The sequence below is a fragment of the Zasmidium cellare genome (genome assembly GCF_010093935.1).
Source record: "Zasmidium cellare ATCC 36951 unplaced genomic scaffold M409scaffold_13, whole genome shotgun sequence".
In the NCBI taxonomy this organism is placed as follows: Eukaryota; Fungi; Ascomycota; class Dothideomycetes; order Mycosphaerellales; family Mycosphaerellaceae; genus Zasmidium; species Zasmidium cellare.
This window is the reverse complement of record NW_022986957.1, coordinates 395,377-422,508: the sequence shown is the minus strand read 5'-3', so window position 1 is coordinate 422,508 and position 27,132 is coordinate 395,377. Positions and strand designations below refer to the sequence as shown.

The 27,132-nt window shown below is 53.9% G+C and overlaps 14 protein-coding genes across 14 annotated transcripts; 6 read left to right on the top strand and 8 right to left on the bottom strand.

The window, feature by feature from the left end:
• Nucleotides 1-50: 50 nt before the first annotated feature.
• M409DRAFT_65662 (uncharacterized protein) lies at nt 51-1,541 on the bottom strand (the record flags this gene model as incomplete). The annotated part of the gene is made up of 3 exons (XM_033816617.1): nt 51-458; nt 507-571; nt 626-1,541. The coding sequence occupies 3 exons, from the start codon at nt 1,539-1,541 to the stop codon at nt 51-53; spliced, it is 1,389 nt and encodes a 462-aa protein (XP_033669048.1).
• A 3,384-nt stretch (nt 1,542-4,925) lies between these two features.
• Nucleotides 4,926-6,726, top strand: M409DRAFT_21603 (uncharacterized protein; the record flags this gene model as incomplete). Its single annotated transcript, XM_033805931.1, has 3 exons — nt 4,926-5,379; nt 5,431-6,073; nt 6,138-6,726. The coding sequence occupies 3 exons, from the start codon at nt 4,926-4,928 to the stop codon at nt 6,724-6,726; spliced, it is 1,686 nt and encodes a 561-aa protein (XP_033669047.1).
• A 66-nt stretch (nt 6,727-6,792) lies between these two features.
• M409DRAFT_65660 (uncharacterized protein) lies at nt 6,793-7,936 on the bottom strand (the record flags this gene model as incomplete). Its single annotated transcript, XM_033816616.1, has 2 exons — nt 6,793-7,524; nt 7,601-7,936. The coding sequence occupies 2 exons, from the start codon at nt 7,934-7,936 to the stop codon at nt 6,793-6,795; spliced, it is 1,068 nt and encodes a 355-aa protein (XP_033669046.1).
• A 350-nt stretch (nt 7,937-8,286) lies between these two features.
• M409DRAFT_21601 (uncharacterized protein) lies at nt 8,287-9,187 on the top strand (the record flags this gene model as incomplete). The annotated part of the gene is made up of 2 exons (XM_033805930.1): nt 8,287-8,489; nt 8,560-9,187. The coding sequence occupies 2 exons, from the start codon at nt 8,287-8,289 to the stop codon at nt 9,185-9,187; spliced, it is 831 nt and encodes a 276-aa protein (XP_033669045.1).
• A 225-nt stretch (nt 9,188-9,412) lies between these two features.
• M409DRAFT_21600 (uncharacterized protein) lies at nt 9,413-10,669 on the bottom strand (the record flags this gene model as incomplete). Its single annotated transcript, XM_033805929.1, has 1 exon — nt 9,413-10,669. One exon carries the CDS (start codon nt 10,667-10,669, stop codon nt 9,413-9,415), a length of 1,257 nt encoding a protein of 418 aa, XP_033669044.1.
• A 271-nt stretch (nt 10,670-10,940) lies between these two features.
• Nucleotides 10,941-13,513, top strand: M409DRAFT_65657 (uncharacterized protein; the record flags this gene model as incomplete). Its single annotated transcript, XM_033816615.1, has 2 exons — nt 10,941-10,994; nt 11,042-13,513. 2 exons carry the CDS (start codon nt 10,941-10,943, stop codon nt 13,511-13,513), a joined length of 2,526 nt encoding a protein of 841 aa, XP_033669043.1.
• A 209-nt stretch (nt 13,514-13,722) lies between these two features.
• On the bottom strand, nt 13,723-15,334 carry M409DRAFT_65656 (uncharacterized protein; the record flags this gene model as incomplete). The annotated part of the gene is made up of 2 exons (XM_033816614.1): nt 13,723-15,048; nt 15,146-15,334. The coding sequence occupies 2 exons, from the start codon at nt 15,332-15,334 to the stop codon at nt 13,723-13,725; spliced, it is 1,515 nt and encodes a 504-aa protein (XP_033669042.1).
• A 354-nt stretch (nt 15,335-15,688) lies between these two features.
• On the top strand, nt 15,689-17,475 carry M409DRAFT_65655 (uncharacterized protein; the record flags this gene model as incomplete). Its single annotated transcript, XM_033816613.1, has 2 exons — nt 15,689-17,149; nt 17,239-17,475. The coding sequence occupies 2 exons, from the start codon at nt 15,689-15,691 to the stop codon at nt 17,473-17,475; spliced, it is 1,698 nt and encodes a 565-aa protein (XP_033669041.1).
• A 37-nt stretch (nt 17,476-17,512) lies between these two features.
• M409DRAFT_65654 (uncharacterized protein) lies at nt 17,513-18,942 on the bottom strand (the record flags this gene model as incomplete). The annotated part of the gene is made up of 2 exons (XM_033816612.1): nt 17,513-18,793; nt 18,844-18,942. The coding sequence occupies 2 exons, from the start codon at nt 18,940-18,942 to the stop codon at nt 17,513-17,515; spliced, it is 1,380 nt and encodes a 459-aa protein (XP_033669040.1).
• Nucleotides 18,943-19,237: 295 nt separating this feature from the next.
• On the top strand, nt 19,238-20,757 carry M409DRAFT_65653 (uncharacterized protein; the record flags this gene model as incomplete). Its single annotated transcript, XM_033816611.1, has 2 exons — nt 19,238-19,395; nt 19,446-20,757. The coding sequence occupies 2 exons, from the start codon at nt 19,238-19,240 to the stop codon at nt 20,755-20,757; spliced, it is 1,470 nt and encodes a 489-aa protein (XP_033669039.1).
• A 359-nt stretch (nt 20,758-21,116) lies between these two features.
• On the bottom strand, nt 21,117-21,533 carry M409DRAFT_53459 (uncharacterized protein; the record flags this gene model as incomplete). Its single annotated transcript, XM_033812379.1, has 1 exon — nt 21,117-21,533. One exon carries the CDS (start codon nt 21,531-21,533, stop codon nt 21,117-21,119), a length of 417 nt encoding a protein of 138 aa, XP_033669038.1.
• A 1,002-nt stretch (nt 21,534-22,535) lies between these two features.
• M409DRAFT_53458 (uncharacterized protein) lies at nt 22,536-23,047 on the bottom strand (the record flags this gene model as incomplete). Its single annotated transcript, XM_033812378.1, has 4 exons — nt 22,536-22,565; nt 22,629-22,690; nt 22,754-22,819; nt 22,879-23,047. The coding sequence occupies 4 exons, from the start codon at nt 23,045-23,047 to the stop codon at nt 22,536-22,538; spliced, it is 327 nt and encodes a 108-aa protein (XP_033669037.1).
• Nucleotides 23,048-24,280: 1,233 nt separating this feature from the next.
• M409DRAFT_21592 (uncharacterized protein) lies at nt 24,281-24,675 on the top strand (the record flags this gene model as incomplete). Its single annotated transcript, XM_033805928.1, has 3 exons — nt 24,281-24,428; nt 24,487-24,552; nt 24,605-24,675. The coding sequence occupies 3 exons, from the start codon at nt 24,281-24,283 to the stop codon at nt 24,673-24,675; spliced, it is 285 nt and encodes a 94-aa protein (XP_033669036.1).
• Nucleotides 24,676-25,312: 637 nt separating this feature from the next.
• On the bottom strand, nt 25,313-26,728 carry M409DRAFT_53457 (uncharacterized protein; the record flags this gene model as incomplete). Its single annotated transcript, XM_033812377.1, has 1 exon — nt 25,313-26,728. The coding sequence occupies one exon, from the start codon at nt 26,726-26,728 to the stop codon at nt 25,313-25,315; it is 1,416 nt and encodes a 471-aa protein (XP_033669035.1).
• Between the last annotated feature and the right edge of the window lie 404 nt (nt 26,729-27,132).

Sequence of the window (27,132 nt, the reverse complement as noted above, 5' to 3'; positions counted from 1 at the left end):
ACTGGGCACAGCATCCGTGAGATTTCGAGGGAAGCTCGTACACGCACCTTTCAAGAACCATTCACTCCATTAGCCTTTCCGTACAATTCCTTCCTGAACAATTTCTCCATCTCCCTACGCACCGCAACAGCCTGTGCGTTCTCGCTATACTCGACGTCTTGCCAACTGAGCCCCTGACCCTTTTTCACATCATTCTTCAACACGAAACCGTGTGCCAAGCCAATCGGTAGACCCTCGATTTTCAAAGATTCTTCAGCAGGAATAAGCTTTCCGTAGACGGTGAAGCCACCTTCGCCATCGAGCTTCTCTCCAGCCTTCAGATCTCGCTTTGCGGTAGCAACAACATCTCCAGCCCAGGTCTTTGTTTGGCCTGTTGGTTCGCCGCGGCACATTATGGTTGCTACTGAGACGCCGAGCTCGAGGCCTATGAGATGATATGGCTTGTATTGAGCGGCATACTGTGAACGGTCAGCATAGATTTCAAATGCTAAAGAAGAGGCCCTTACCTTTCCGGTGCTGTCCGTCTCAAGTCCGTATTGCTTGAAACATTCCTTTTGATACTCCCCAGGGGCTACAGCATTGTCAGCGAGTTGGTCTCTCCGCCATGAACTTTGTCACGGCTTACCTTCTATGACAACATATACTCCCCATCGCAGATCGTTGAACGTGGGTCGTCCATCAACCTCTACACAGCTTACAACTTCCACGGTACCCTTCTTCTCTAAAAGTCCCCCATCGGTCTTCGGTCTTAATGATCGAGGGAGATCTTGCCTGCCACAGGGAGGGAACAGCAAGCCGTCGCTAGGAGGCGAGAGATCACAACCGTTAGCAACGGCAGCCATCTCTAAAGCTGACTTGGTTCCATCAAGGAAACTATTGAACATGGTCTTATTAAAGTCTCCACTTGCAAGTTGCTCCTTGGTGAAGCCATAGTGATCCCAAACAGTATCTGGCGTGGAGTAGTGGTATTCGGGCAGGTGCTTCGTTCCTTTGCCAGCGCATACCACGTTGAAGCCTGCCGTTCGAGCCCAGTCGACGAGCTCAGCAATCAAAGCAGGTTGGTCACCATACGCCATGGAATAGATTATGCCGGCTTCCTTCGCTTTGCGGGCCAGCAGTGGGCCAGCCAGAACGTCGGCTTCGACGTTGATCATAACGATATGCTTCTTGTGTTCGCAGCATAACAAGGCGTGTCGAATACCTGCTGCAGGGCTCCCAGTAATCTCTAAAACAACGTCAATTCCGGAAGTGGCTATCATAGCTGCCGAGTCTTGCGTGATGGTCGTTTTGCCGACTTTTATGCCATCTTCGATCGATAAAGATCCAGTAGCGTCGTACTTCTCCTGTGGGTAGCCCGTACGTTTGAGAGCCGCCTGTGCTCGCTCGACTGAGAGATCCGCGATACATGCCAATCTCATCCCAGGCGTGCGATGTGATTGTGATATGAACATAGAACCAAACTTCCCAGCACCAATCAATCCGACTTGGATTGGATTGCCTACTGCTTCGCGTTCGGCGAGTTTGGTTGAGAGGCTAGTCATGTTGGAGGAACAATGTCGAATTGAGAAAGTGTATTGTGAAGACGAAAGGCATGAACAGATCAGAACAAATGGAAAATACTTGTTTGCTCTTCAAGACATCATTATTGAGTGATGTAGAAACCAATACACCCCGCCTGCGAGCTCGGGATGGGAGCCGGACGCCTCGTCTCGGGGTAATGGATCGACAGATGTTCCTCGTGGACAGTGGATAGCACATCCATTTGACGTCTTTCCTAAAGGAGCAGAAAAATAAGAGTAGAGCAATGTCCCTCAACGACGATTCAGGTATCCTTTGTAGGTGGACGATGTGGCTTCATATCACGACATCGTGCCAGTGATGATGTGGAGCTGCACGCTCAGATCCGGCGTGTTGAGGAAGTGCTCCTTGGCGTACGAACATTTTCCCAGGTATGAATCAATTTGAAGCGGTCGCTCAGGTGGATGAAAAAGTCTGTGTATTGATGTCGATGAGGACAAGATGACGGAGGCAAGGAAGTTGGCACGGAAAAGGAGGTCAACGCACGGACGCGCGATGAATAAGCGAGTCGTTGGTGGCCTGAGGCATGTATGTATCATCGAGGATCACACTCCATATTTCACTTCGAACACTAGCATATCGCAACCAATATGAACTTCCGCGGTGATTCGTTTGATACACTGCATGAGCTGTCAGGAAGTTTGGCGTTGCAATGGCTCCGTGACAGAATGCGAGGGTAAATGGAGTTGACACGTCTTGACGCTGCCTTGCAATGCTCGTGGCTTGGGTAGTGGCTCGTTCGTGGGCTTTGTTGCTCTGTACCACTGGTGCTGGCTATCTTGCCTCTGCCCTTTCGAAATAGTCTCTTCGAAGTGACATAGAGTCTCGTGTTTTGTGTGCTGACACTGGCCTTTGCTGGCAATTGTCGACTGGCGAAGATCGCTTCAGGTGTATCCATCTTTTCTGCCGGCAGGTATGGTAGTCTCTCGTGGCGAATCGCGCAAAGTAGGTCAAGTCTCGGGCGGCGTGGCCAGCGAAGGCGTAGGCGCTGTTGATCATGTATTCGCAAAGCTGACGGTGTTGCTACGAAACTCGTAAAGCAAGTGCTGAGGGTGATGTATAATGAAAAGGAGCCTTTCTACAGAGCCATCGTCCTTCATGTGCGTCGTAGTGTGCATCAACCCGCCAATAGAGGGAGTTTGATCTGAAGTGTTATGCGATAGGCAGGCGTTATAGCAGCGACGGTCTTCTGCATGAGGTTCCATTCGAGGACACGATGATCAACCCCAGCAACCATGAGGTGGGAACAATGGACGCGCCTTCATCGATTCTTGAATACTGTCCTCGAGTTTGGAAAGCGGACAAAACGTAGAAGATGATGCATCGGCCGTTGAAGGTGGACCTGGAGGGCCTGGAAAGGAAGCAGACTTGCCTCAATTCGAGAATGCGACCAACTCGACGCGTGAGGAGCCCCAAGAGGTGAGCGTGGGCGATCCAATATCCATCGTGATTCGTTTGCTTGTCTCCTTTGAGAACGATGCCCCGTGTCGGCTTGCTTTGAAGAAGAATAACGAGTCACAGTGGCAATTGTCGTGACATAGGAGCGCAAGATGAAGCTGTCGTAGGTCGTAAGGTAGGAAAGGGTCCAAGGAAGCGGCCTAGCGACCGGCAAAACCGCGGACCAAATTCAAGGCATTATAGTTCCATTCCAACTAGACCCCTCACCATTCAACAAATCAAAAGACTTCGCGTCAATGGTTTAGTGGTCTGGATGTCAAGGCGCGACTATACAGCGCCCACCGGCAGTCAAGGTGTAAAACCGTAGAAATTACTTAGGAAAAGAGTGACCACAGAACCAAAGAATGATTAGGCCCGGTTCTTCAATTGTGTCCTCTCTAGTATTCCCTCACTAAGCAGGGAGCTAGTTCTCCTTTCTCTTGGGCGGCGGCAAAAATCAAAAGATAAACTTGGTTCATTCTGGGTTTTCTCTGTATCCAAAAAATTCGGATACAGTTCTTTTTGATATTTTTTTCCCTTTAAGGGTCGAGGGTTCGATCCGTGGATGACGCTACCAGTATGAGGATGATATTTTTGAACTTTCGTCGCAGCATTGTCGGAACATTTTTACTTTGCCGTTCAATCGTTTCGATCTCTGGAGGCGACTGTTCGATATGAGGTCATGTTTTCTGAAAATGGCAGTAGCGTTGGCACATAAGGATGGCATGGTACATGTGCCGTTCATTCGCTTATCAAATGATGCGGGTTCGACTTCGATTCCAGACAGCGGTTGTTGATATGAGGTCATTGCCTTTCTTGAATTTGCGCGACGAGGGGACTTGGAAGCTCAGAAAATTTCCCACTGCGACAAATCTTTCTTTTTGGCTCGCTCACCAGCATGTTCGAGCTTGCAACCGGCAGGACGTATCAATCAACCCTTGTCTGTGCATCACAGTGTCGGGGGGATCTTCATACCTCTCTCATCGGACTTCGAGAAGAGAGCCGCAAGATTCAGACTGGACTCGCTGAGATGTGGCAGATGAGAACGCACCCTTCACTCGAATGGGCATTTCTGCGATCGAAAAGCAATCCAGTCACAAGCAGGAGCCGGGATGTGAGGCTTGTTCGGATCGTGAGCCAGATCACGGATCACATGGTTTCGGCGGAGATCATAGAGCAGCCGGACGATATTTTGTGACTCAAGAAGAAGCCATTGTGCCCGGATGGGAACATCGAGGTCTTGAAAGCATAGAATGGGCCTTCCACCGACGTTCCATCTTGCCACGATGCCGTGCCATTCTCACGGTCGCCACGAGCCCGATGGGGGTAAATTTGCCCAAGTCAGTGGTGGAGACCTCAGAATTATAGTTGAGACAAGCCAGTTGTGTGTTCTATCGACACACAAAGCCGCCTTTACCAACCAGCAGTTCAATCGACCGTGAAAGTCGACGAGATGTCGTCGGCAGTGAGTTCCGGAAACCCTCTAGCTCCCCAGCGGGACAACTGCCGCGGACGCCACTGATTGGGTCCAGACAACAGGCATAGACCCACGTCTGCCACCTTCTTCGCTCGTCGCGCTCCCCCTCCCCCCATCGTTTCGAAGCAAGCACTCAATCTGGTGGCGTCGTGCAGCCCATGGCCACCAATGACGGCCTCGCCAACGTGCTTGGCTGACTGCGATGCCACGCCGTACCATGCTGACTCCAGTAATCCTCCCGGCTGAGGCATGCATTTTGCGTCGGAGCTTGGTTTGCTGCTGCTGCATAGGTACACTGCGTCTCTGTGCTGCGGTACAGGGCGTTTGCCGAGAGGGCGGCGCGGCGGGACGGTAGGTAAGGGAGACGCCGTTTCTCTCTTTGCGCCTTTCGTCTTCACTTCACCTGTTTTCCTTTGCGCTACGGTGAGGAGTGATGCCATCCTCCTCGTCATCTTCTTCAGCTCGCCAGCCCGCAGCCGCACCGGAAGATGCCATCCTCAGCAACAAGACGCAAACCTCCACCACCTCGCACGAACTCAATGGTTTCGATCGCATAGTCGACGATGGAGAAGCGCAGGACGATGATTACCATGGCCATCTCAGAAACTCGCGACAGGAGGACCGTGGGTTCACGAAGCATGATAAGAAAGACATGAAGCGTATGGGCAAGACGCAGGAGCTCAGGCGGAATTTTCGACCTTTGTCGACGCTGGCTTTTACTGTGATTTTGCAGGGGACGTGGGAGGTTTTGCTGGCGGCTTCGACGCAAGGACTTACGGATGGAGGGCTGGCTGGGTTGTTGTGGAGTTATGTTTGGACTTTTGCGGGGTTCTCGCTCGTGGTGATTAGTCTGGCGGAGATGGCGAGTATGGCGCCTACCAGTGGTGGTATGCAATAGAACTGACCTGCATTTCGGGACGTTTGCTGACGTCGAATAGGGCAGTACCATTGGGTGTCAGAATTCTCGCCACCGAAATACCAAAAACTCCTCTCCTACTTCACCGGCTGGATGAGTACCCTGAGCTGGCAAGCAGGCACGGCCAGTGGACCCTTTCTCGTCGGCACGCTCATCCAATCAATGGCCTACGTGAACAACCCAGAGTACTCCGGCACGAGATGGCAAGGCACCCTCTGCGTCTGGGGAATCACGCTCATCGTGCTCTTCGCAAACGTCTACATGGGAAACGCCATGCCTGTCTTCCAAAACCTCATGCTGATCCTGCACGTCTTCGGCTTCCTCACCATCATCGTCTGTCTCTGGGTTCTAGCGCCTCGCAATTCGGCCGAAGTCGTCTTTACGCAGTTCTACAATGGCGGCGGGTGGAGCTCGATGGGTCTTTCACTTATGGTTGGACAGATCTCCGCGGTTTACGCTTGTATCTGCTCTGATGCTGCGGCACATATGTCGGAAGAGATCAAGGACGCCAGCGTCACCGTCCCGAAGGCCATGCTGGGATCGTACCTCATGAACGGCGGCCTGGGAATCGTCTTCCTCATCTCCTTCCTCTTCAGCATCGTGGATCTCGAGGGAGCACTCAACGACGACACAGGCTATCCCTTCCTCTACGTCTTCCGCAACGCGTACGTACTCCCCAAACCCCCACCCACCACAAAACCACACCCACCCACTAACACCCCACCCCAGCTTCTCCCTCCCCGCCGTAAACGCCCTCTCCTCCATCGTCGTAATCCTCATCTTCGCCGGCACGCTGAGCTACAACCTCTCCACCAGCCGCCAAACCTGGTCCTTCGCACGAGACGCCGGCCTTCCCTTCTCCGCCTGGATCGCCCACGTGCACCCCACCCTCGAAGTCCCCGCCAACGCCATAATAACAACCTGCGCCGTCACCTTCGTCCTCTCCCTGATAAACTTCGGCTCCGACGTCGCCTTCAACGCCATCATCTCCTTAAACCTCGTCTCCCTCATGATCACCTACATGGTCTCCATCAGCTGCGTGCTCTACCGCCGCATCTACCACCCGGAGCTTTTGCCGCGCGCGCGGTGGAGTCTCGGACGCTGGGGGGTGCTGGTGAATGGTGGGGGATTGTGCTATGCGAGTTTTGCGTTTTTTTGGTGTTTTTGGCCGAATAGTTTTGATCCGAGCGCGGTGGATTTTAATTGGAGTGTGGTTATGTTTGTGGCTGTGGCGCTTTTTGCGGGGGTGGATTGGGTGGTGAGGGCGAGGAAGGTGTATAAAGGGCCGGTGGTGCTTGTGGAGGGGTGGAGGGATTGAGTGAAGTTTTGTATATATCTATACTCTATCGACAGCAATGTACAGAGAGGTGATGTTCTATCATCATCACAAGCGTATAATCTCCCCACTCCTATCAATCCCACCCCTGAACAACTCCTTAATCACCTTCCCCTCCAACACCGTCTTCTGCACAATCCCCTCTACATGCTCCGGTCCCACCCGTCCATACCAAATCCCCTTGCCCGCGAGGGAATTCCGCTCGAAACTCGGCGGGATATACACAATCACATTCCCCGCCCACTTGTGTCCCCCGATATGCGAGATCAACCCCACTCGCGCAGTGGGGACGTACCCTTCCACAGCCGTGTCGACGACTTCAGCCTCGAGAGGCGGTGGCGAGTGCGAAAGGGGGATGTTCTGTCGTTGCAGTTTCTCCTGGAATTCTTCGCGTAGGAGGGGGCCTAGTTTCCCGCATCGATCGTCCCGGCCGCCGTGTCCGCAGATGAGGATCAGGATCTCGTCGACGTCGCGCGCGCCGGGGAATTGGGCTTGGAGTTCTGCCTCGCGGAGGAGGATGTTTTGTTCGGCGCGGTTGAGGCGGGAGTGGGCGTTGTGGAGTTTTGGGGGGAGGAGGAAGGCTTTGATGAAGGTTTCGATGGAGGATGGGTTGGTCGTGGGGATGGAGGGGATGTATTGGAAGGAGGGGAGGAGGAAGGCGGAGGCTGAGTCTGTTGTGCTTGTGCTGGAGGAGGGGTCTTTGCCTGGGTTGGGGGTGGATCTTCTTGTTGAAGGTGTGGGAGGGAAAGAGGAGTTTGTGATCAAGATGTTGTGGTAGGGCTATATGCAGATAACATCTCTCGTCAGTCTTGAAGCTCCACCGAGCAACCACGAGGGTGTGTAGAATCCCACGCACATCGACAAACTTCCCACCCCGCGTGAGGTTCTTCTTCAGCTGATTGACCAACACCGCATCCTCTTCATCTTCTGTCCGGCTCTTCCAGTCGTCTCTGCCTGTGCTGATGAGGACTTGCTCGGCGTATGCTGCCATGGATCCGTTGATGTTTTGTTCTCTTTCGATGTCGAGGCCTGACGGGGGTTCTCTGCATAGGCAGGTTGGGGAGGGACATTTTTCGATGATGGGGACCGGGGGTGGTTGGAAGGGGATGGAGATTTTGGAGGCGAAGCGTTGGGTGGTGTGTGTTTGGATGGCTTGGACGGCGCGCCGGCTGCCGTGTTTGAAGAGGAACATGTTGATGGGGGTTGTTGATGTGATTGATTGTTGGAGAGTATATGTAAGGGTATATCTACTGGTCAACGTTGACGTCGGGTCGGCCGAGAAGGATGCGAAAGGCCGACATCCTCGCGTTGGCACGTGATGAGCATTGAGAGCTCCCCTCGACTTCATCCTCGGCCGGAGTTCAAGTTCACCTCATCCACCTCTAGCTTGCCGAATGTCAGCTGCTTCGACTCGAGAGGATCGGTAATATCACCACCTCTACACACACTGTAGGAGCTCAATCATCTCTCATATACGACTCTCTACTACTATATCACAAACACCAACATCTACACTAATCTAGATATACATACCAAGCAAACATGGACGCCGCACCCAAACCCATCGACGAGGTCAAGCTCGACATCCGCGGCCGCGTCGCCATCATCACCATCAACCAACCCAAGAAACTCGGCGCCCTGAACCAAGACCTCTTCTTCCACCTCTCCCAGCTCATGCGCCACGTCGACGGCCGCGATGACGTCTTCATCACCGTCCTGACCGGCACCGGGAGGTTCTTTAGCGCGTGAGCTTCACACCACTCACACACACATATATCTCCAGTTCTCCATCTAACTTACTTTCGATGGGTATAGAGGCGCCGACGTCTCCGCCGCCGGCCAAAACAAAGGCCCCGCCTCCGACCAATACAAACAATGGCTCCAATCCTTCGCCGCCTACAACCTCAACATCACCCAAGCCTTCTACTCGCACCGCAAAATCCTCGTCGCCGCGCTCAACGGCCCCGTCGTAGGCATCGCCGCCGCCTTGGTCGGAATGTCCGACTTCGTCTACGCCGCGCCCCACACCTACCTCCTCTGCCCCTTCACCTCGCTGGGCCTCGTCGCAGAAGGCCTCTCCTCGCGCGCGATGCTGAACCGTCTTGGACCCGCCCGCGGCCACGAAGCCCTGCTGATGAGCAAAAAGATCTCCTGTGACGAACTCGTGCAGTGCGGGTTCGTTAATAAGACGTTCCCCACGCAACCGAATGAGTCTTCGAAATTCTTGGAGTTGGTGCTGGAGGAGGTGGATAATCGGCTGGGGGAGCATTTGGTGTCGAATTCGTTGGTCAAGATCAAGGCGATGATCAAGGCGCCCGAGAGGGATTTGTACGATGCGCAGGGGGTGAAGGAGATTTTTGGCGGGTTGGAGGTTTTTATGAGGGGGATTCCGCAGGAGGAGTTTCGGAAGGTGGCAAGTGGGGAGAAGAGGCATAAGTTGTAGGAGAGAGAAGATGGATGGGGGATATATGATTGACGAATTGATTGGGAGCCTCGCTGGCTTTCTTGGTTTTGTGATCGTTGTTCTGCTGTGGTGGTTGACCACCACTTCTACCCACATCCTTTTCCTGTTCCTTTTCCAAATTCTAACATATGAGTTGAATCATCCACTTTTGCTTCCAAAAACTCCTCGCTAAATCATCACTTCACTCTCACAGTGCCTTTCGATTTACGCCTGCTTGGCATAGTCCTGCAAATATTTCGCCAACTTCTCCGCGGCCGCCACAGGCACAGCATTGTAATTGCTGATACGAATACCACCAACACTGCGGTGCCCCTTCAACCCCAGCAGACCCCTCTCCTCAGCACCCTTCAAAAAGGCCTTCTCAGCAGCATCGTCTCCACCCTTGACACGGAAGCAGATGTTCATCCTGCTGCGGACGCTCTTATCAGGTACGACGTGGTAGACATTGCTATTGCTGTCGAGAGTCGAGTACAGCAATTGCGACTTCTTATCACTCTCAGCCTGCTGGCCGGCGATCTTGGGCCCGGAAGAGGTAGGATGGATCTGCAACAGACGCTCCATGACTTTGCCTGCGATCCAGACGTCGAAGATGGGGAGGGTGTTGTACAGGCTGTTGTTCTTGGCGATGGTGGGCCAGTCCAGCACGACGGGTCCGACGGGTAGGCCCAGCTTGCGGAGGAGTTCTGGCTTGGCGAGTTCGGCGTGGGGAGGGAGGATGCGGTTGGAGATGATGGCGATGGTGATGCCCGTGGTGCCGACGTTCTTCTGCGCGCCGCCGAAGATGGCGGCGTGTTTGGAGACTTCGACGGGGCGGGAGAGGAAGTTGGAGCTCATGTCCGCGACGAGGTTGTGGCCTGTGGGCGTGGATTGGAATTCCACCCCATCGACGGTTTCGTTGTCGCAGTAGTATGTCAGGGCGGTTGAGGCGTTGTCTGCGGTGGCGGTCCAGGTGGATTGCACTGGGATGACGCCGAACTTGCCGTCGCGGTGTTTTCTGGAGTCTGTCACGATGTTGACGTGCTCGCCTCCGACGAGTCTGGCGGCTTCTTGGGAGGCTTTGAGGGACCAGGATCCAGTGACGAAGTAGTCCAACTTGAGCTGGTTCTTCACCACTTCCGCCAGCTTGGCCTCATCGCCGCCGACCTCCTTCAACTTCCCGCCCACCCAGGCGCTGACCATGTTCAAGACGACCGCACTGAACTCCCCACTGCCGCCACCCTGGAGGAAGAGGATCTGGTAGCCATCCGGACCATCTGACTCGGGGATGTCGAGCAATTGACGCAAAGCTTGTTGAGTCGCGGCGAGGATGGCGTTGGCGTCTGCACTGCGGTGGGAGATTTCGGTGATGCCCACGCCAGAGTCGTTGTAGTTGAGGAGGACTTTGGAGGCTTCTTCCAGCACTGGCGTTGGCAGAGGCGCGGGGCCGGCACCGAAGTAGTGGATTTGATCGCGGGATGGCATTGTGAATAGTCTTGAATGGTGTTGGTAGTTAGAAGCGAAGGATTGCGAGGTGGTGTTTTCCTTGTTATACTTGGCTTGACATCATTTGAGTCACGACGCCATTGCGGTGGTGTTTCGTCTCCAGCCAAACTTCGATGACCGACCCGCCGACATCGCCCGCCTTGGGTCGAATTTGTTGCACGCCAATTACCTCGACCATCATTGGCTCTGCTGCATCAACACTCACACATTGAATGAGTGTCTGCCAATAGACAGCCTGTTCACGCCGACCATGGCTGCTTTGAGGGCGGGTGTCGCCAGGAGTCTGCAGAGACTCGCAAGATGTGTATGTCATTCTCAATCAATTCCCCATCAAAGCTAATCACTAAGTAGACCACTCTCACACGACCAAGACCTCTCATCACTCCATCAAGATGCCTCCTAGCAACGACACACCTCCACCACCGCCCACGATACATCTCCCACTCCCGTCCTGCGCGCCTCGCCGAAGTCACCGAAGCCTTCTCCTCCCAGCTCCAAAATGCTCCTCCTGACATCCTCAGCACACCACCATCAACATCAACCACTCCCCAGACCTTGACCGAAAAGATCGTCCAGCGCTACTCGCAAGGCCTTCCCGATGGCAAGTTCGTCAAGTCCGGCGACTACGTCACCCTCTCACCGCACCACTGCATGACCCACGACAACTCCTGGCCCGTCGCGACCAAGTTCATGAGCATCGGCGCGACCAAGATCCACGACAACAAGCAGGTGGTGATGACGTTGGATCACGATGTGCAGAACAAGAGCGAGAAGAACCTCAAGAAGTACCAGCAGATTGAGTCGTTTGCCAAGTCGAATGGCGTGGACTTCTATCCGGCGGGACGTGGTATTGGACATCAGATTATGGTTGAAGAGGGATATGCTTGGCCTGGGACTATGGCTGTGGCCAGTGATAGTCACTCGAATATGTATGGCGGTGTTGCGTGTCTGGGGACGCCTGTGGTCAGAACTGATGCTGCGAGTATTTGGGCAACGGGCAGGACATGGTGGCAGATTCCTCCGATCGCGAAGGTCACTTTTACCGGTATATTACCAGAGGGGGTGACTGGAAAGGATGTCATTGTCGCTTTATGTGGGTTGTTTAACAACGACGAGGTCTTGAATCATGCTATTGAGTTTACTGGATCGACGAACACGATGAGGAGTCTACCCGTGGACGATCGACTTGCCATTGCCAATATGACGACCGAATGGGGCGCTCTTTCTGGTCTTTTTCCAATCGACGATGTCCTTAGAGGCTGGTTGCGATACAAGGCTACGGAGGCGAGCATGTACAAGTCGCCTTCTGAGACGTCAAGCTTGACTACAGAACGTTTCAACCACGAGAGATTGGATGAACTTTTCGCAAACCCACTCACGGCGGACAAAGGTGCTACTTACGCCAAGGAGCTGTATCTGGATCTTTCAAGTCTCTCGCCTTACGTCTCTGGTCCGAACTCGGTCAAGGTGGCCACACCTTTGAATGAGCTCGAAGCGCAAGACATCAAAGTTAACAAGGCATACCTCGTTTCTTGTACCAATTCAAGGCGATCAGATCTCGAAGCAGCCGCCAAGGTGTTTAAGCAACAAGCAGATGTCGATGGTAAAGTCCCAAAGATTGCCGAAGGTGTCAAGTTTTACATCGCTGCAGCTTCCCTCCCAGAACAGCAAGCTGCTGAAGAATCAGGCGACTGGCAAGCACTTCTCGACGCTGGCGCTGAGCCTCTCCCATCTGGCTGTGGTCCTTGTATTGGTCTTGGAACTGGACTTCTCGAGCCTGGCGAGGTCGGTATCTCAGCCAGCAACCGCAACTTCAAAGGACGTATGGGCAGCACAGACGCCAAGGCTTACCTTGCCAGCCCCGAGGTCGTCGCCGCCAGTGCTCTGCAAGGCAAGATTGCTGGTCCAGGCTGGTACGAAAAGCCCGCTGAATGGACGGGTGTGAACCGCGGTGTTGGTGATGGTGTGCGGGAAGAGGATCGCATGATCTCGATTGAGGATGCACTGGACAAGCTCATTCAGCAGGCAGAAGGCGTCATCCAAGAGGGAGAGAGTAGGCTAGCGCGTTCTTCGTCTTCTCAACCTCCAAACGAGCCACAGGAAGAGGCGTCTACTGGACTGACCGAAATTCTACCTGGCTTCCCAGAAAAGGTGGTTGGCGAAATTGTCTGGTGCAATGCCGACAACGTCAACACCGATGCGATTTATCCCGGCAAATATACCTACGACGATGCCTTCAGCTCAGACCCCGCCAAGATGGCCACAGTCGTAATGGAGAACTACGACACCAACTTCGCCAAGATCGCCAAACCAGGCGACATCCTCGTCTCCGGCTTCAACTTCGGCTGCGGCTCGTCAAGAGAACAAGCCGCGACTGCGATCCTCGCCAAAGGTTTACCACTCGTCGTCTCCGGCAGCTTCGGCAACATCTTCAGCAGGAATTCTATCAACAACGCCTTGATGGGCGTCGAAGTCCCCAAACTCATCGAGAGACTTCGATCCGCCTTCAACGACAACGCACCCGCTGCGACTGGCCAAGCGGGAAAGAAACCGATTACTGAGCCCTCGCAGAACAGCCAGAGCTTAGACTCGCCTCCGCCTGCGCCTGAAAGCAAGCCAGTCGAGAAGCCACTTACCGTACGGACGGGCTGGACGTTTACATGGGATGTGAGGAGGAGTCAGGTTGTGATTCAGGAGGGCGAAGGTGGGGAGTCGTGGACGCAGAAGGTGGGCGAGTTGCCGCCGAATGTGCAGGAGATTATTGCGAGGGGTGGGTTGGAGAAGTGGGTGCAAAAAGAGATTGCGATGGAGGCGAGGGTTTGAGTAATATAGGTCTGTAGGGGGTTGGGGTTGGCATTGGTGAGCACTATCAAAGTCACAAGGGAGGAAATGATACCCAAAAGATGAAGAAATGTAAAAATATATAATCTGTACAGCAGCAAGCGTCAAAATCAAATCAAACCCTTTAAAAAAAACCTTTCAAGAACAACAACTAACTACCTACCCAAAACCCCCAATCATCATCAAACTCATCAAAACCCCCTAACCTCCCACTCCTCCCCCCTCACCCTCCCCCGCAACGAACTCCCCCCCCTCTCCACAAACACTCCCTCCCCCTTCCTCCCCACAAGTCCCACCCCATCCCTCTCCCACACCACCCTCCCCCTCAAAACCGTCCACCGCGCCCACTGCCGCACAACCTTGCCCTCATAAGGCGTATAATCACACGCATGATGCAGCATCTCATTCCTCAGCTCGAAAGGCTCCAGGCCCGGCGGGGGGTACCATATGACGAGGTCTGCGTCCGAGACGCCGCCCGGGAGGAGGGCGCCTTTGCGGGGGTAGAGGCCGTAGAGTTTGGCTGGGTTGGTGGAGGTTGTTTGGACGAATTTTTGGAGGGGGAGGAGGGAGGGGGAGGTTGTGAGGGCGGAGAGGATGAGGGGGAGGCGGGTTTCGACGCCGGGGATGCCGTTGGGGATGTATTTGAAGTGTCCCTGGGGGTGCTGGGCGGTGATGCAGGTTTTCTTTCCGGTCGTGGTGTCGTCGTAGAGGAAGGGGCAGTGGTCTGAGCTGAGGATTGTGAAGGTGCCGTTGGAGAGGCCGCGCCAGAGGGCGGCGTGGTCCGCGGGGGAGTCGCGGGGAGGAGGGGAGCAGACGCAGCGGGCGCCTTCGAAGCCGGGTTTGTCGAGGTCGTGTTTGGTGAGGAAGAGGTACTGCGGGCAGGTTTCGGCGTAGATGGGGAGGTTCCGCTCGGTCTGCGCGGCGCGGATGGTTTCGGCGGCGGTGGGGGAGGAGACGTGCACGAGGAGGATGGGGACGTCGATGAACTCCGAGAGGCAGATGGCGCGGTAGGTGGCTTCGATTTCGGCGAGTGGGGGGTGCGAGGTGGCGTGGTATTTGGGGGCGAGGAGGTTGCGTTCTTCGAGTTTGCGCGTCATCCAGAGGATGAGGTCGTTGTTCTCCGCGTGGATGAGGGTGGTGATTCGGTGTCGGCGGGCTTCGAAGAGGACGTCGAGGATTTGGTAGTCGGAGAGTTGCAGCGCTTCGTAGGTCATGTAGATTTTCAGGGAGGAGATGCCTTTGGAGCGCAGGATGGGAAATTCGGACAATGCTTGTTCAGATGGGTTGCCGACGAGGAGGTGGAAAGAGTAGTCTGAGTAGCATGTTCCTTCGGCTTTGGCGTACGTTCGGGCGAGGGCGTCGAGGAGGCTGTTTTCGGTTTTGGATTGAGGGGCGAATGCTATGATTGTTGTCGTACCGCCGCATATGGCTGATCTGGTACCTGTCTCGAATGTGTCGCAGCTGGAGCCTTTGCCGAAGAGTTGTGGTTCTTGGAGGTGGACCTGCATATGATTAGACTTACAATTATCGATTGCTTCTCGATCAGTTTTACATGTGCGTCCTAAGTCGCTCGGTCAGCATATTGTAGTCTCATTCGATGGTCATTGCACTCACAATCCCACCAGGCATCACCCACCCGCCTTCAGCATCGATAATCTTCTTTGCCTGAGCATTCTTAAAGCTGCCACGATCTTCAACAGCAGCTATCTTCTCCCCAATCACAGCAATATCAACTTCTCTGGTCTCATCGGTGGTGACGACGACACCATTGATAATCAAAAGATCGAAGACCTGCTCCGCCATGGTCAAAATCACATGTAACTGGCTCAATTGAAGTCAAGTGTCGTTGCGGTTACACGGTGCTGTGCTATCGATAGCTTGTAATAGATTGTTCGCCGGAGGAAGCTGTACGATCAGCTCTGCCTATCGGCGTCTTATCAGTGAAGCTGCAGGTACCAATTCTCGACACATCATTGAACCGGCTGGTGTACTCGAGGTCTGACGGATTCTAGATAGGTGGGAAACGCAGTAACGCACGTTTTGGACCATCAGACACGATTATGATGCCTGTACATGTTGCCCGGTAACCCGCTGTTGCGATCGAACCTTTTCTAAAGACTTCTTCGACATCATCTCCATTGACTCGATTCACCGGCAATGGCAGAAGAGACTCGGAAAGTCGACGTCCTCATCGTTGGCGCCGGGCCTGTTGGTCTTGTCACTGCCTTCCAACTGGCCAAATTCGGTGGCGTCTCAGTCGCCATCATCGACAAGAACGAGAAAGCCACATCTCAGCAAGCATACGGTCGAGCGATCACCCTTTTCCCGAGAACAAGCGAGCTGCTCGATCAACTTGGCCTCGCCGAAAGACTAGCCCAACAATGCTTCGCCTGCCGAAATACTGTCACGTACAACTCGAAAGGTGAAGAAGTCAAAGGTCGGGGATGGAGCTTTATGGAGACGTCGATGAGTGATACTGCTTGGGATTTTGCATTGGTGCTGCGACAGAAGTATCAGGAGGATGTCTTTCGAGAGGCACTAAGGGAGCATGGTATCGAAGTGGAGGCCCCTTTCAGCCTGCTTGATGTTGTCGTTGACGAGACAGCTCCTGCACTTTGTCACAAAGTGACCGCTACTCTCAAGAATGAAAAGACTGGACAGGACTCGAAGATCAAGTGCAAGTTCCTTGTCGGATGCGATGGCGGACACTCCTCGGTTCGGCGCATGCTGCAGATTCCATTCCAAGGCAGCACAAGCGCAGACAAATGGGTTCGAATCGATGGTCTGGTCAAGACCAACGTGCCAAAACCAAGAACATACTGCGCAATAGAATCTCCGACACACGGCAATGTGCTCTGGGTGGGTCTGGACCGTGGAAGAACTCGGATTGGATATGCCTTCACGGAAAAGCATGCGAACTCATACGAAGTGTTTGATGAAGCTGCCGCCGTGAAGGAGGCCAAAGCCGCTGTGAAACCATTCGACCTGGAGATCGAGTGTGTCGACTGGTGGACGATCTACTCAGTCGGCCAGCGGATTGCAGAAAGTTTCTTCGTCAAAGACTGCGTGTTCTTGGCAGGAGATGCTTGCCACACACATAGCAGCGGAGCAGCCCAGGGCATGAACACTGGCATTCACGATAGTGTCAACCTGGCATGGAAGCTGAGCCTTGTACTGCGTGGAGCAGCAGACTTCGATCTGCTCCGGACATATCAGGCGGAGCGACTGCCCAATGTGCAGAGACTCATCCAGTATGACAAGGATATCAGCCGATTGATGACCAATCGCTTGCCAGAGAACTGGTCCGGCGATCCAAACACAGATGTCAATGCCATACTTGGAGACATCATGGCTGAGGCGGCATCTTTCAGCTCTGGTCTAGGGATATTCTATGATCTCGAAGAGAGTAACTCTCTGAATCGGACTGGCTCGCAGAGAGGCGCGCTTTCACCGGGGCAAAGAGGACCAGACATTGATCTTGTGACGCCAGGTACATTTGAGAAGACGAGACTGATACAGCAGACACGAAACTCTGCTATGTTCCATGTCGTGGTGTTTGCAGGTGATACAGCTCTGACGAAAGAATCTGAGTTCCATGCTGCCGCTCTCCAATCGACAGCATTGATCACATTGCGAGCAAATAGTGAGATCATTCGAATCGATGCGTAAGTCGATGAGTGCTGACATGGTTTGCAGAATCGGTAGAGTTTTTGACCATACTCAATTCCACAGCACCATCCACTTGGGAGGTATTGGGTCATGATCCGCTCGGCAGAGCATATTTCGACGACAGCAAGCAGAATGCGTATCAGAGGTATGGAATCGATGCAAGTTCAGGCGGAGTTGTGGTGTTGAGGCCAGATGGGTGGATAGGGACAGTGACGTCTTTGAGCAAGGATGCCGTGGCGGAGCTGGTCAAGTACTTTCAAGGTATCTTTTATTGAGAGAGCGAGGCCAAGTACTCATCATGTCGTATGTTCTTCACTCGGCAACGTAGTCCGTCAAGTTGAAGTCGATGCTCCTCGCAATGCTCTGAACATGCTCCCAAGTCACCATTGGTCCGACTCTCCACTTTCCTCCTGGCTCGAGAGGATCGCTGCCGCCGATACCTCCAGCGCGGACAAGTAGACGAAGACTGGACAGCGTCGCTATCTGTTTGTAAATGTCGATCGTCGTTCGAATGTCATCAGGCAGGATCGCATGCATGATTGCAAGCAGACGATCGAGTGTAAATGCTGATGCCGCTAGCAGGTGTCGAGGAATCTTCCTGACCTGGCTTGGTCTACCCCCAGAACGGGCAACCCCGCCTCCTTTCTTGCGACGCTTCTTCTCCGTACTTTTCATGAAGTAGAGTGCGTCAAGCTTGGTGGGATTGAACGACGCCAGGTACGCAGCGACTAGCAGCCATTTGGCATAGTAAGGCAACTCGTGAGTCTTGCTCTTCGAGAGCACGGCAGCGCCGTTCGTCGTTGTTATAATAGAGTCAAGCAGAACACTCTCGTCCTGAAATAACCGTCTCTGCGCAACCACCAAGCGGCTGAAGTCCCGCGTACCAAAATCACCCTTAATGACAGGGGCAACGAATGGTCTCCACAGCCTGTGGCATGCTTCTTGAAACGCCGCGAGATCCCGAGCTGCATTTTGAGCCAGTGAATCCCACACAGCGGCGCAGAACCGTGGCCATAGCCATGCTTTATCCTCTTCGTGCGTCTCGTCATCGTAGTCCATATCGTCGGGAGGAGCTTCCAGGAAGATGTCTGGAGGCTTGCGAGACACAATGTGAATTGACTGAGTTCGTCCGTATGGTGGAAAGTGAAGATGCGGTACGCCGACATGATGAAGAAATCGAGGTGGTGGATTCCGCACAGTGAGTATTACAGTGAGTTGAGGTATCGCCTCACCCAAGCGTGCCAACGCCGGTAGCAGAGTCGGTGGGGCTTCTCGTTGCTTATCCACGCCGTCGAGAACGAGCACAAACTTTTGTCGTCTCTCGAGCAGCCTCTGCAGGTGCACAGACAATGAGCTGAGGTTCTCGCATCGTCCCGGCGGCGCTTCCACATCGCCGTTCACATGCTGAGAATGCAAGGCATCGAACACCTCACTGACGATCTTCTCCAGCAAGTGGCGTCCCGTGACACATTCCCGACATCGAACCACCGCATGATCCAGACCACTCTTCTCCAGATACGACTTGACCATTCCACTCTTGCCGCTCGCGCGAGGACCGTACACCACCAGTGTGGAAGGGCTTGGAAGTGTTGGCTGCTGCTTCTCAGTACGTGAATTCCTTCCGAGACATTCGATTCACTCACCGACAGCAGCGCCGCCAGCTGCTTCACTTGAGCATCTCGGCACGGCCACTGGTCCGACAGCGACAGCAGCAGCTCGTCCGGCAGCATCGACAGGCCCATGGTGAGGCTATGCAACGGGCGAGCGAGGTGAAGTCGAAGCAGCGTTTGACCGGGCAGGGATTACGCGACGCGACCGCCCCACTTTTTGCTTGGCGACCTGGAGACGGTATATTTTATTGGCCGAGCCTTCACTGTTCTTTCCCAAAGTGCGCCTGCGAAGATGGCGTTGCTGGGGAGGGCGTTGCGCTCTTTCCTCGCCGAGGGCGTGAATAAAGCGACGCTGTTTGCGGCGCTTGCTGTCCTCTTCCGCTATGTCCTCAACCTCGTCCTCCGCTCCACCAACATCACCGCACTCATGGCCGCCCTCCGCCGCGACTCCAAGATCGTCGACGATGCCGTCGCCAAGCGACACATGGTGCATCTCAAGACCAAAGAAGAGTGCCGTCTCGGCAACGAAACCATCCAAGTTTGGACCGTTGAGCTGCCTAGTAAGCATGCTGAAGGGATCCTGAGGTATGGTCAGCACCATTTGCATCTTCAACTGCTTGCTAACCTTGTATCAGAGTCATCAAGGACAACATCCCCGGCCAGGACGACATCGACCTGCAACACCTCCGTCGCTTCGCAAAGCCCAAGTACCTCCCCGGCCATGTCCTCGGCAAGCGCGATCTCGTCAAAGAGATGTACTCTGTTCCCCGTGCCTGGGAATCCACGCCACTGTCTGTCATGCAGGCACCCGCGACCACCTCCTGGGAATACTCCAACCCCAACCGATCGCGAGCCAACGCGCGCCCGTCCACCCTCCACCTCCTTGTCTGCCCCACCAAGGTCGTAGATGTTGCACGACTGCACGAAGTCCTTTCTGAACACACCCCTTTCTGCTCATCCGCCGACTCCTGGGCATACCCACTCGAGATCAAGGAAATCACCGTTCCTCGCTTGGCCCCGACAAGCCAGTCGCAAGCAGAAGAGTGGTCTGAAGATTACTGGCCAACATTCTACCGCAAGACCAACCCATTCGGTGCTCACCCGTCCAGCATTAGAAAGGCTGAGGACGAATTGCAGAATCCAGAGAGTGAGAACATCGGCGTCGAGGCAGCATTCAAACTCGCGGAGACCGCTGGCGATGAGACCAAGCGACAAGGTATCGGCGCTGGTCCAGGATGTGTCATCGTCGAGCGTGTCGAAGGCCGGACCGAAATCATTGCCGTTGCCGGAGATGCCCGTTACAAGCCACAAGCCAATGCCGTCGCCAACGATCCATCAGATGCCTGCTGCAAGGGCAACATGATGGGCCACGCTGTCATGAGAGCCGTCGGTATGGTTGGTCGCAAGCGCTTACGTTGTGCATCACAGACAGTCACCAAAGCCGCCGCCAAAGCGGAAAACAACTTCACCAAGGGTGGTCTCGAGCATGACACCAACGCTCGCGACGCTTTCTTCTCCGACCTTCCCATCACCGCACTCGAGAAGGAGTACTTCGAGCGCGACAACCTCAAGCCAGATGGGTACCTCTGCCTCCGACTCGAGATCTACCTCACCCACGAGCCGTGCATCATGTGCTCGATGGCGTTGGTCCACAGCAGAGTCGGTCGTGTCATCTTCAAGCAACGCATGCCCAAGACAGGTGGCTTGACCTCTGAGATGGTTAGAAACGACTCGGGTCCTGTCGGCCTCGGCTACGGTCTCTGCTGGCGCAAGGAACTCAACTGGCAGTTCATGTGCTGGGAGTACATGACCAAAGACGACGAAGGCACCGTCTCCAGACAAGACTTACGCAAAGTTTTCACGGAGAAGTACCAAGAAGAAGAAGATGAAGCAGATTCAGACGATGCTAATGTTACCTCGAGCAGCTTTGCGCGCATGCATGTGTAGCACACAAGCGATGCACCACGGAGCGGCAGGAGTATAAAATATCGAGGCATGGTCATGACGGTACCGATAGGCGTAATGTGTATGGGTCGGCATGGTTTTGGGACGGCGAACTGGAGGGATAAAATGAAATGCATTAGCGTTGGCGCAGGCAGGTTTGAGAGATGGCAGCCTCACGGCATGTACTCATACTGTATGATAGAGCACCAGAGACGTGCTAGGATGCAGTGCAAATGGCAGATACTCGGCGATATGATCTTCAAAGCCTCTTTCATTCTGTTTATTCTCATTGAACATGTCTGTCGTCATTCTCATACACACATCCCTCAACGCCATCTATTCCACAACCTGAAATCATCATCTCAAACCGCACTCGCCCTCCTCGCCTCCTTCTTCGCCTTCCTCTCCCTCCACCGCTTACTCAATCCAAACTCCTGCCTCGGCCGCGCCGCATACTCCTGCATCGTCGTCTCGCCATAGAACCCCACCAGGTTCGTATCGTGCTGGACGTACTTCTTGCTCTCGGCCCACTCGTTGAAGGCGGCGAGGTAGGCGGCTTCCGAGGGGAAACCGCGGTAGGGGTGTTGGGTTGTGGACGGGTCGGCGAGGGTTCCGCGGCGGAGTTGTGGGGGGTTTTCGAGGGAGGCGCGGGGGGTGGTTTGGGTGGAGGACAGGAGGGAGGTTGCGCCCGAGGGGGAGAGGAGGTGTCGGCGGTCGGTTTCGGTGGAGGGGCGGGGGGTTTGTTGGGTGGTGGTGGTGGTGGGTTGGAGGGTTGTCATTTTGGTTGTAGTAGCTGAGATTTCGGCTTTGTTGCGTAGGTAGTGGGGTGTTTGATTCTGGGGATGGAGGTGGTACTCTTGATGGGTTTCAAACAAAAGATATATATCGCCACACACGAGACAAGAGAAGAGAAGTATAACAAATCGAGTAAGAAAGAAAGGATCGAAACTCCTCTGCTTACAGCCAGATGATGATTATTAGTAGAGACTTTCAAGACGTGTCCTGCATGCCAAATCCTTGAGAAACCGTGGTGTCCTCGTGAGTGCCAAACGCCACCGCATTCCTTATCTCCATCGCGGCACGTCGTCCTTCTCAGCTATATGACCCACTCCGCGGTTCGAGAGCAAGCCGTCGTTGGTCGCAAGGTGGGCAACACGGGCAAGCTTGCCAATGAAAGCGGCATCTTGGCCCTCGTGGCGGTGCGGCGGAGCAAGAGCTTCGATGATGCCAAGATGCAGGTCGTGCGTTCGATCTGTGATTTGCGTCTGACGGGAGATGGGAGGGTTTGGGATTGGATTGGAGAGAACTGGTGGAGGTGCGGGAGTGCTGAGCGGAGACCGAGAGAGCCGTCGCGTCACGTGGGTCGGAGTTCTTTCCGCTGGGCTAGGAATTTATGTATGGTCTTCCGTATTCTTGGCCCAAACCTCATCCGTGGTTGGGCTTCACGTTCCTCTCTGTGCAAAGGTATTGCTCTCGCAATTTTCCCGCTGATTTGAATGTTGAAGGCGACAAGAGCACTAATCATACTCCTATGTTCCTCGAGGTTCGCATATGATTTGCATGCAGCAACTGCGAATACCGGTTTTTGGCACTTGCTCGATCATCCGTCCTTCGAGCAGTACATGAGGAATCTCAACGAAACAACGGAGAAATCAAAAGCTGACTGTGAAGCGGTAAAGAATGATCAGAATGGAGCATTATGTGGACTCTGACTAGGTTGCGAACTATTTTGGCACCGATCGATGTCTCTCGATGCTCTCCATCCCTGCGTCGGCTCACGCCTACTTGTAGCAATGGTTGCACTCGGCTGGCTGCAACACTTGTCAGATCTGTCCTCAATCTGGTTCAGCCCGCGTGTCTTTGGAATGGCCTACCTTCTTGCTGGGGCTGAGGTCCTGGTAAGCATCGGCCACGCAAGTAGCGTCCTTCGCGGTATCTGCGTCTCAAGAATCAGCCACGTCACCTCTAGAAAAGACATGAACGAGCGCTTCTATCTCACCTCTACCCTCGGTAGCCGCAGCAATGGCGCACGCAGCGAGAAGAGGTGCAAGAGCCTCAACGCATCCTACACGTATGTCAGCATCAGGCGACAGCGAGCAAGTCATCTAGAAGGACGATTCAAACCTTTGATATTGCATTGCAAAATGCTCAATTGACTGATGGTGCTGTTGGCATTGGCAACGAAGTTCTCGATGACGACGCTCGACTGGGTGTCATCCTGGCGAGCAACCACAGCTGGTGCCGCGAGTGAGATGGCTGGAAGAGCCAGCAGAACGAGCCTTGAGAACTGCATTGTGTTTGATGATTGAGGCAATCTTGGCCTTGATCGAGGTGCTTGAGATTGAAGTTGCTGATGAAAGGAGCTGAAGAAGGTGACGAGCCTGGCCTTTTATGTTCTCACCATCGTGGTCTCTGAGGATAGGAGCAACGCCGAGACTCGAGACAGATGCGCGACTACTGACATTACCTCCAGTACTTCGAGATCTTCCGCCTATGAGAACCGATGTGTTTCCGCTCTGGTCCAGATTGGAAAGGCTTGGAGCGACAAACATGCTCACTGCGACCTCAAACGGCCATGAGAGTCGCATAGCAGACAAAGCCTACGGATCGAGATACATCAAACGCATGTCAAGAATACCACAGGGACAATGCAACGCTGCGACGACAGGCTGGTCTACCTGCGATGATTCGCCTTGCTCGCGCAAGTGTTTGATCCCGTTGGCTAAACTCGCTAGCACTACCAGCTGTCGACGGCCCATTGGTGAGCCTCTTATCCCAAATAGGTACGTCTGTCAGTAATTTTCCGCTTGGCAAGAAGATACCGCAACCTCCAAGTCCAACAAGAGGCATGAGGAAGGTCCCCGGCTACTGACGGGATTTGCCACGGGGCTAGGGGTAGTTGCGATTTAACTTCCACTTCCTCGTACATGCCGACCTCCCATTGGCAAGCAAATGCCTCAATTCGACCCAACCTCTAGCAGACCTTGAAGGTCTCGGTCCAATGCAGACTAACTCCAGACCCTGATCAATAGGATCATACTAAGGCTCCTTGGCTATGAGCTTCGCAAAAGCTTGGTGAAGCTTGTCTGGGATAATGTGGTCTGCACTGTTATTCCACCAACGACATGGCCATCAGCGTCGCGTTCGACTGGCAACCTTCGATAAAGGACCGAAATGCGTCGTCAGCTCATCCGAGAGCAATGACTGCTATCCATAGGAAGCCCTTCGTCGACCATTCGAATGGTCCACGTGCGATGACTTGAGAGCGAAGGACGAGGTCAATGAGCAATATGGGTACACATGAATGGTGTCTGGCAACGTCGCAGGCGCATCGGTTCGTTGCAGAATCTGGTCACATTGCAGAAGAAGCGACTTAAGAACCAACACGATCACCAAAAACGATCTGGGCGAATCTTCAGCGGCAAGATCAGTACATATAAAACTTCAACCCAACACCCTACCTGCGTTCTCACCATACATCGATTTCCTCTCGCACATTCCCCTTCAGCCTACGTAAAATCTCAAAATGAAATTCTCCACCCTCTTCCCTCTCGGCCTCCCAGCCCTCGCCATCGCTCAAACCGCACCATCATCTGCAGACCCCATCGTCAACTTCGTCCAAGTCGCCAACGAAACCGTCTCCAAACTTAGCATCTTTGGATGCCATGTCCGCCGTTCGTGAACCTACACTCCACAGCACAACCGCAATCACCAAGCTGACACAGAACCCAGCATGCCTACTTGCTCTCGCACCATCGCTGGTAATCTGTGCCGCCGCAGCGGCGCAGGAGGAACTCGGTGAGTGGGATGGATATCCTCCTCGTAGGGCTGGTCCTGATATTCTGGGTAGATCCTATCAACGATGCGGCTTGCTTTGCCGCTGCTGCGAAGGCTATTCATAGCAAGGTCAGTCAGTCGTAAGAAGATTTGTCGTATCGTGGAGGATTGGTTCTGATCTGGCTGTTGTGCTCTAGCCTGCTGCTTGCACTCATTGTTATTAGACGACTCGAGACGAAGTCTAGATGAGGAAAGAAGGATCAGGAGAACAACGTTCCTTCTACATATCCACGTATATTCGAATGCTGTTAGATTCTCAACGCTCGCACGCTGACCGATCTTCACTTTGCTGACATCGTACTGGGTTAACTGATCCTGACGTTCGTGCTCAGTAATATTGCAAAGAGCCGTACGTCTTAGGGAGGCCGAATGAGATTCGTCTTTCGGGTCCAGTGGCATGTAGTGACGTTCCCCTGGCCTCGGAAAAGGGGTCCGAGCATGTCGAAAGTGTCATGTTCTGTACTCGGTGGTCTACTCCGAGCAAATCACATACATGAGATCCTAAAATTGTAGTGCATGCAGCAGGGAGCTGGTGGTCCGGCATTGTACTACATCAAAGTATGCTCGAGTATGGCCATGAGCACGAACTTCTTGTCTCCGAACGAGACGTTGATGAACAAGATGCTTCATTCCACGACTCGCTAGCTATTCACTCGCATTGTCCGACACTCGCCAGCCTTGGTGCACTGACTACTAGTACACTGGAACGATTCATCTATCTTCAAGCCATGTCCCTTTGCAAAGGCCGATAAGTACTCTGCGCTGAATCAAGCTGAGGGCGAACCTTCTCTGCCGCTCGGTATGGCCCGACCTCTGGTATGTCATCGTCATTTGAACGCCCGTCTGGCCGACGCAAGGGTGGCATAGCCCATGGTTCAGGGTCATGTCGGTCTCTTTTACGTGCCATCTCGCGACGTCGTGCGTACTTCCAGAATCGCTCCTCGCGAGGCCAGAGATCACCAGGGAAGAATTCGGCCAGCATCACACGCCCAGCGCCTGGACTGTATTCCTCCAAGCTCACCAAAGTCTCCATCGTCTTGTCTGCAATGAAGACCTCACGTAGCTCAAGTTGAAGCCCCCATGCTGATGGCGTCCTTGGCATCCCGGAGACAAGAGTGTTGTGTATCATCCCGCTTATTCCAACTCCGATCAGGAACCACGTATGCTGCTGCCAGCCTGCGACTGAAACCAAAAAGACAATCCATAAGAAGGCAAGGATGAACGTCCAAGTCCTAGTCCAAAGCGGGTGGCTGACAACGACTTGAGGACCAGCCAAGGCCTCTAAGTTGACCGAGCCTTTCTCGCATTCGATTACAATGGCCTCATCGACTCCATTGCCGACTGTCAAGCAAAATCGCTGTCGATGGCTAAGCGCCCGATTGCCACTTTTTTCCTCAGACCATTGCGAGGACAGTCCATTGCAATATGCCAGCACGGTGCCGGCAATCGTAAAAAGGCAGATGCTCCATTCGTTCCATAAAGCCCAGGGAATGGTGGAGATTCCGATCTGGACCAAGCTAACGAGGATGCCAATCCAGTAAGCCCGATCACCGCGGCCTTCCAAGATGTGTGACTCGTTCATACAGGACCAGAAGCTGATGCGTAATGGCCTCTGGTCACCCTTGCCTTTTCGCTTCATCTCATGGATCTTCTCCCGTTTCGACTCCTTGCACGCATCGCCACACCAGTACTCGAAGTCGCGAAGCAAACGGGAAAGGATCCATGAATGATTGGTACGCGCATAGCCGGTATTCAAGTTGATAATCTTGCAGGCGAAATCAGGTGCGGGCATCAGACGGTGGTGACCGACTGCAGAACGCATGGCAGATACTGCATAGGAGACACAGCCGAAAGAGAAAGATGCCGGCGCCAGATTGGGGATTGGACCTGCGCACACTTGTGCGAGAGCTGCATGCACCGTGTCGCCTCCAATGATCATGAGGATTGTGAAGATGTCGCTGGGGTTGGACCATTGGGCTTGAAGCGAAGGGGCCGTCCCCTGGAAAAAATTGTTCGATGGCATCAGGTCGCTTGAGGAGGAGAGCTGCTCGAGTTTTCCAAGGACGAGAGGAGTGGCTCGGGCTCTGATGCCATTGTTTAACTGCGGAGCACTCATTCGCACCTCCTGCGGACTCATATCATATGTCCAAGCGAGGAAAACATTCGCCGCCTGTACCCGATAGTCCAATCGATATCCAGACTCACGAGGCTGGGCCGGACGCTGTTAGTCCTTATCCTGCACTGGATCAGCGTAGTCAAGGCTCAGCTATACTGCAATCCACACACACCAGCTACCGGTCTTGTAAAATGTGCTGCAGGCTGCCGGTTGATTGTTTTAATTGGCAAATAATCCATGCAGGCTCCACAAAGATCGAGCGATGAAGTCGCGAGAAGAGCTTGGCACTGTCCGAGCTGAGCCTCAAAGGCGCTTTTGGTCACAGACTTGCGGCCTTGAACTTTGCCAGAGTTGCTTTTGCGATTGATAACGGGGCCTGAAAAACGTTTTTCGTGCAAATAGTCCAAATTTTCTTTACACGAGCG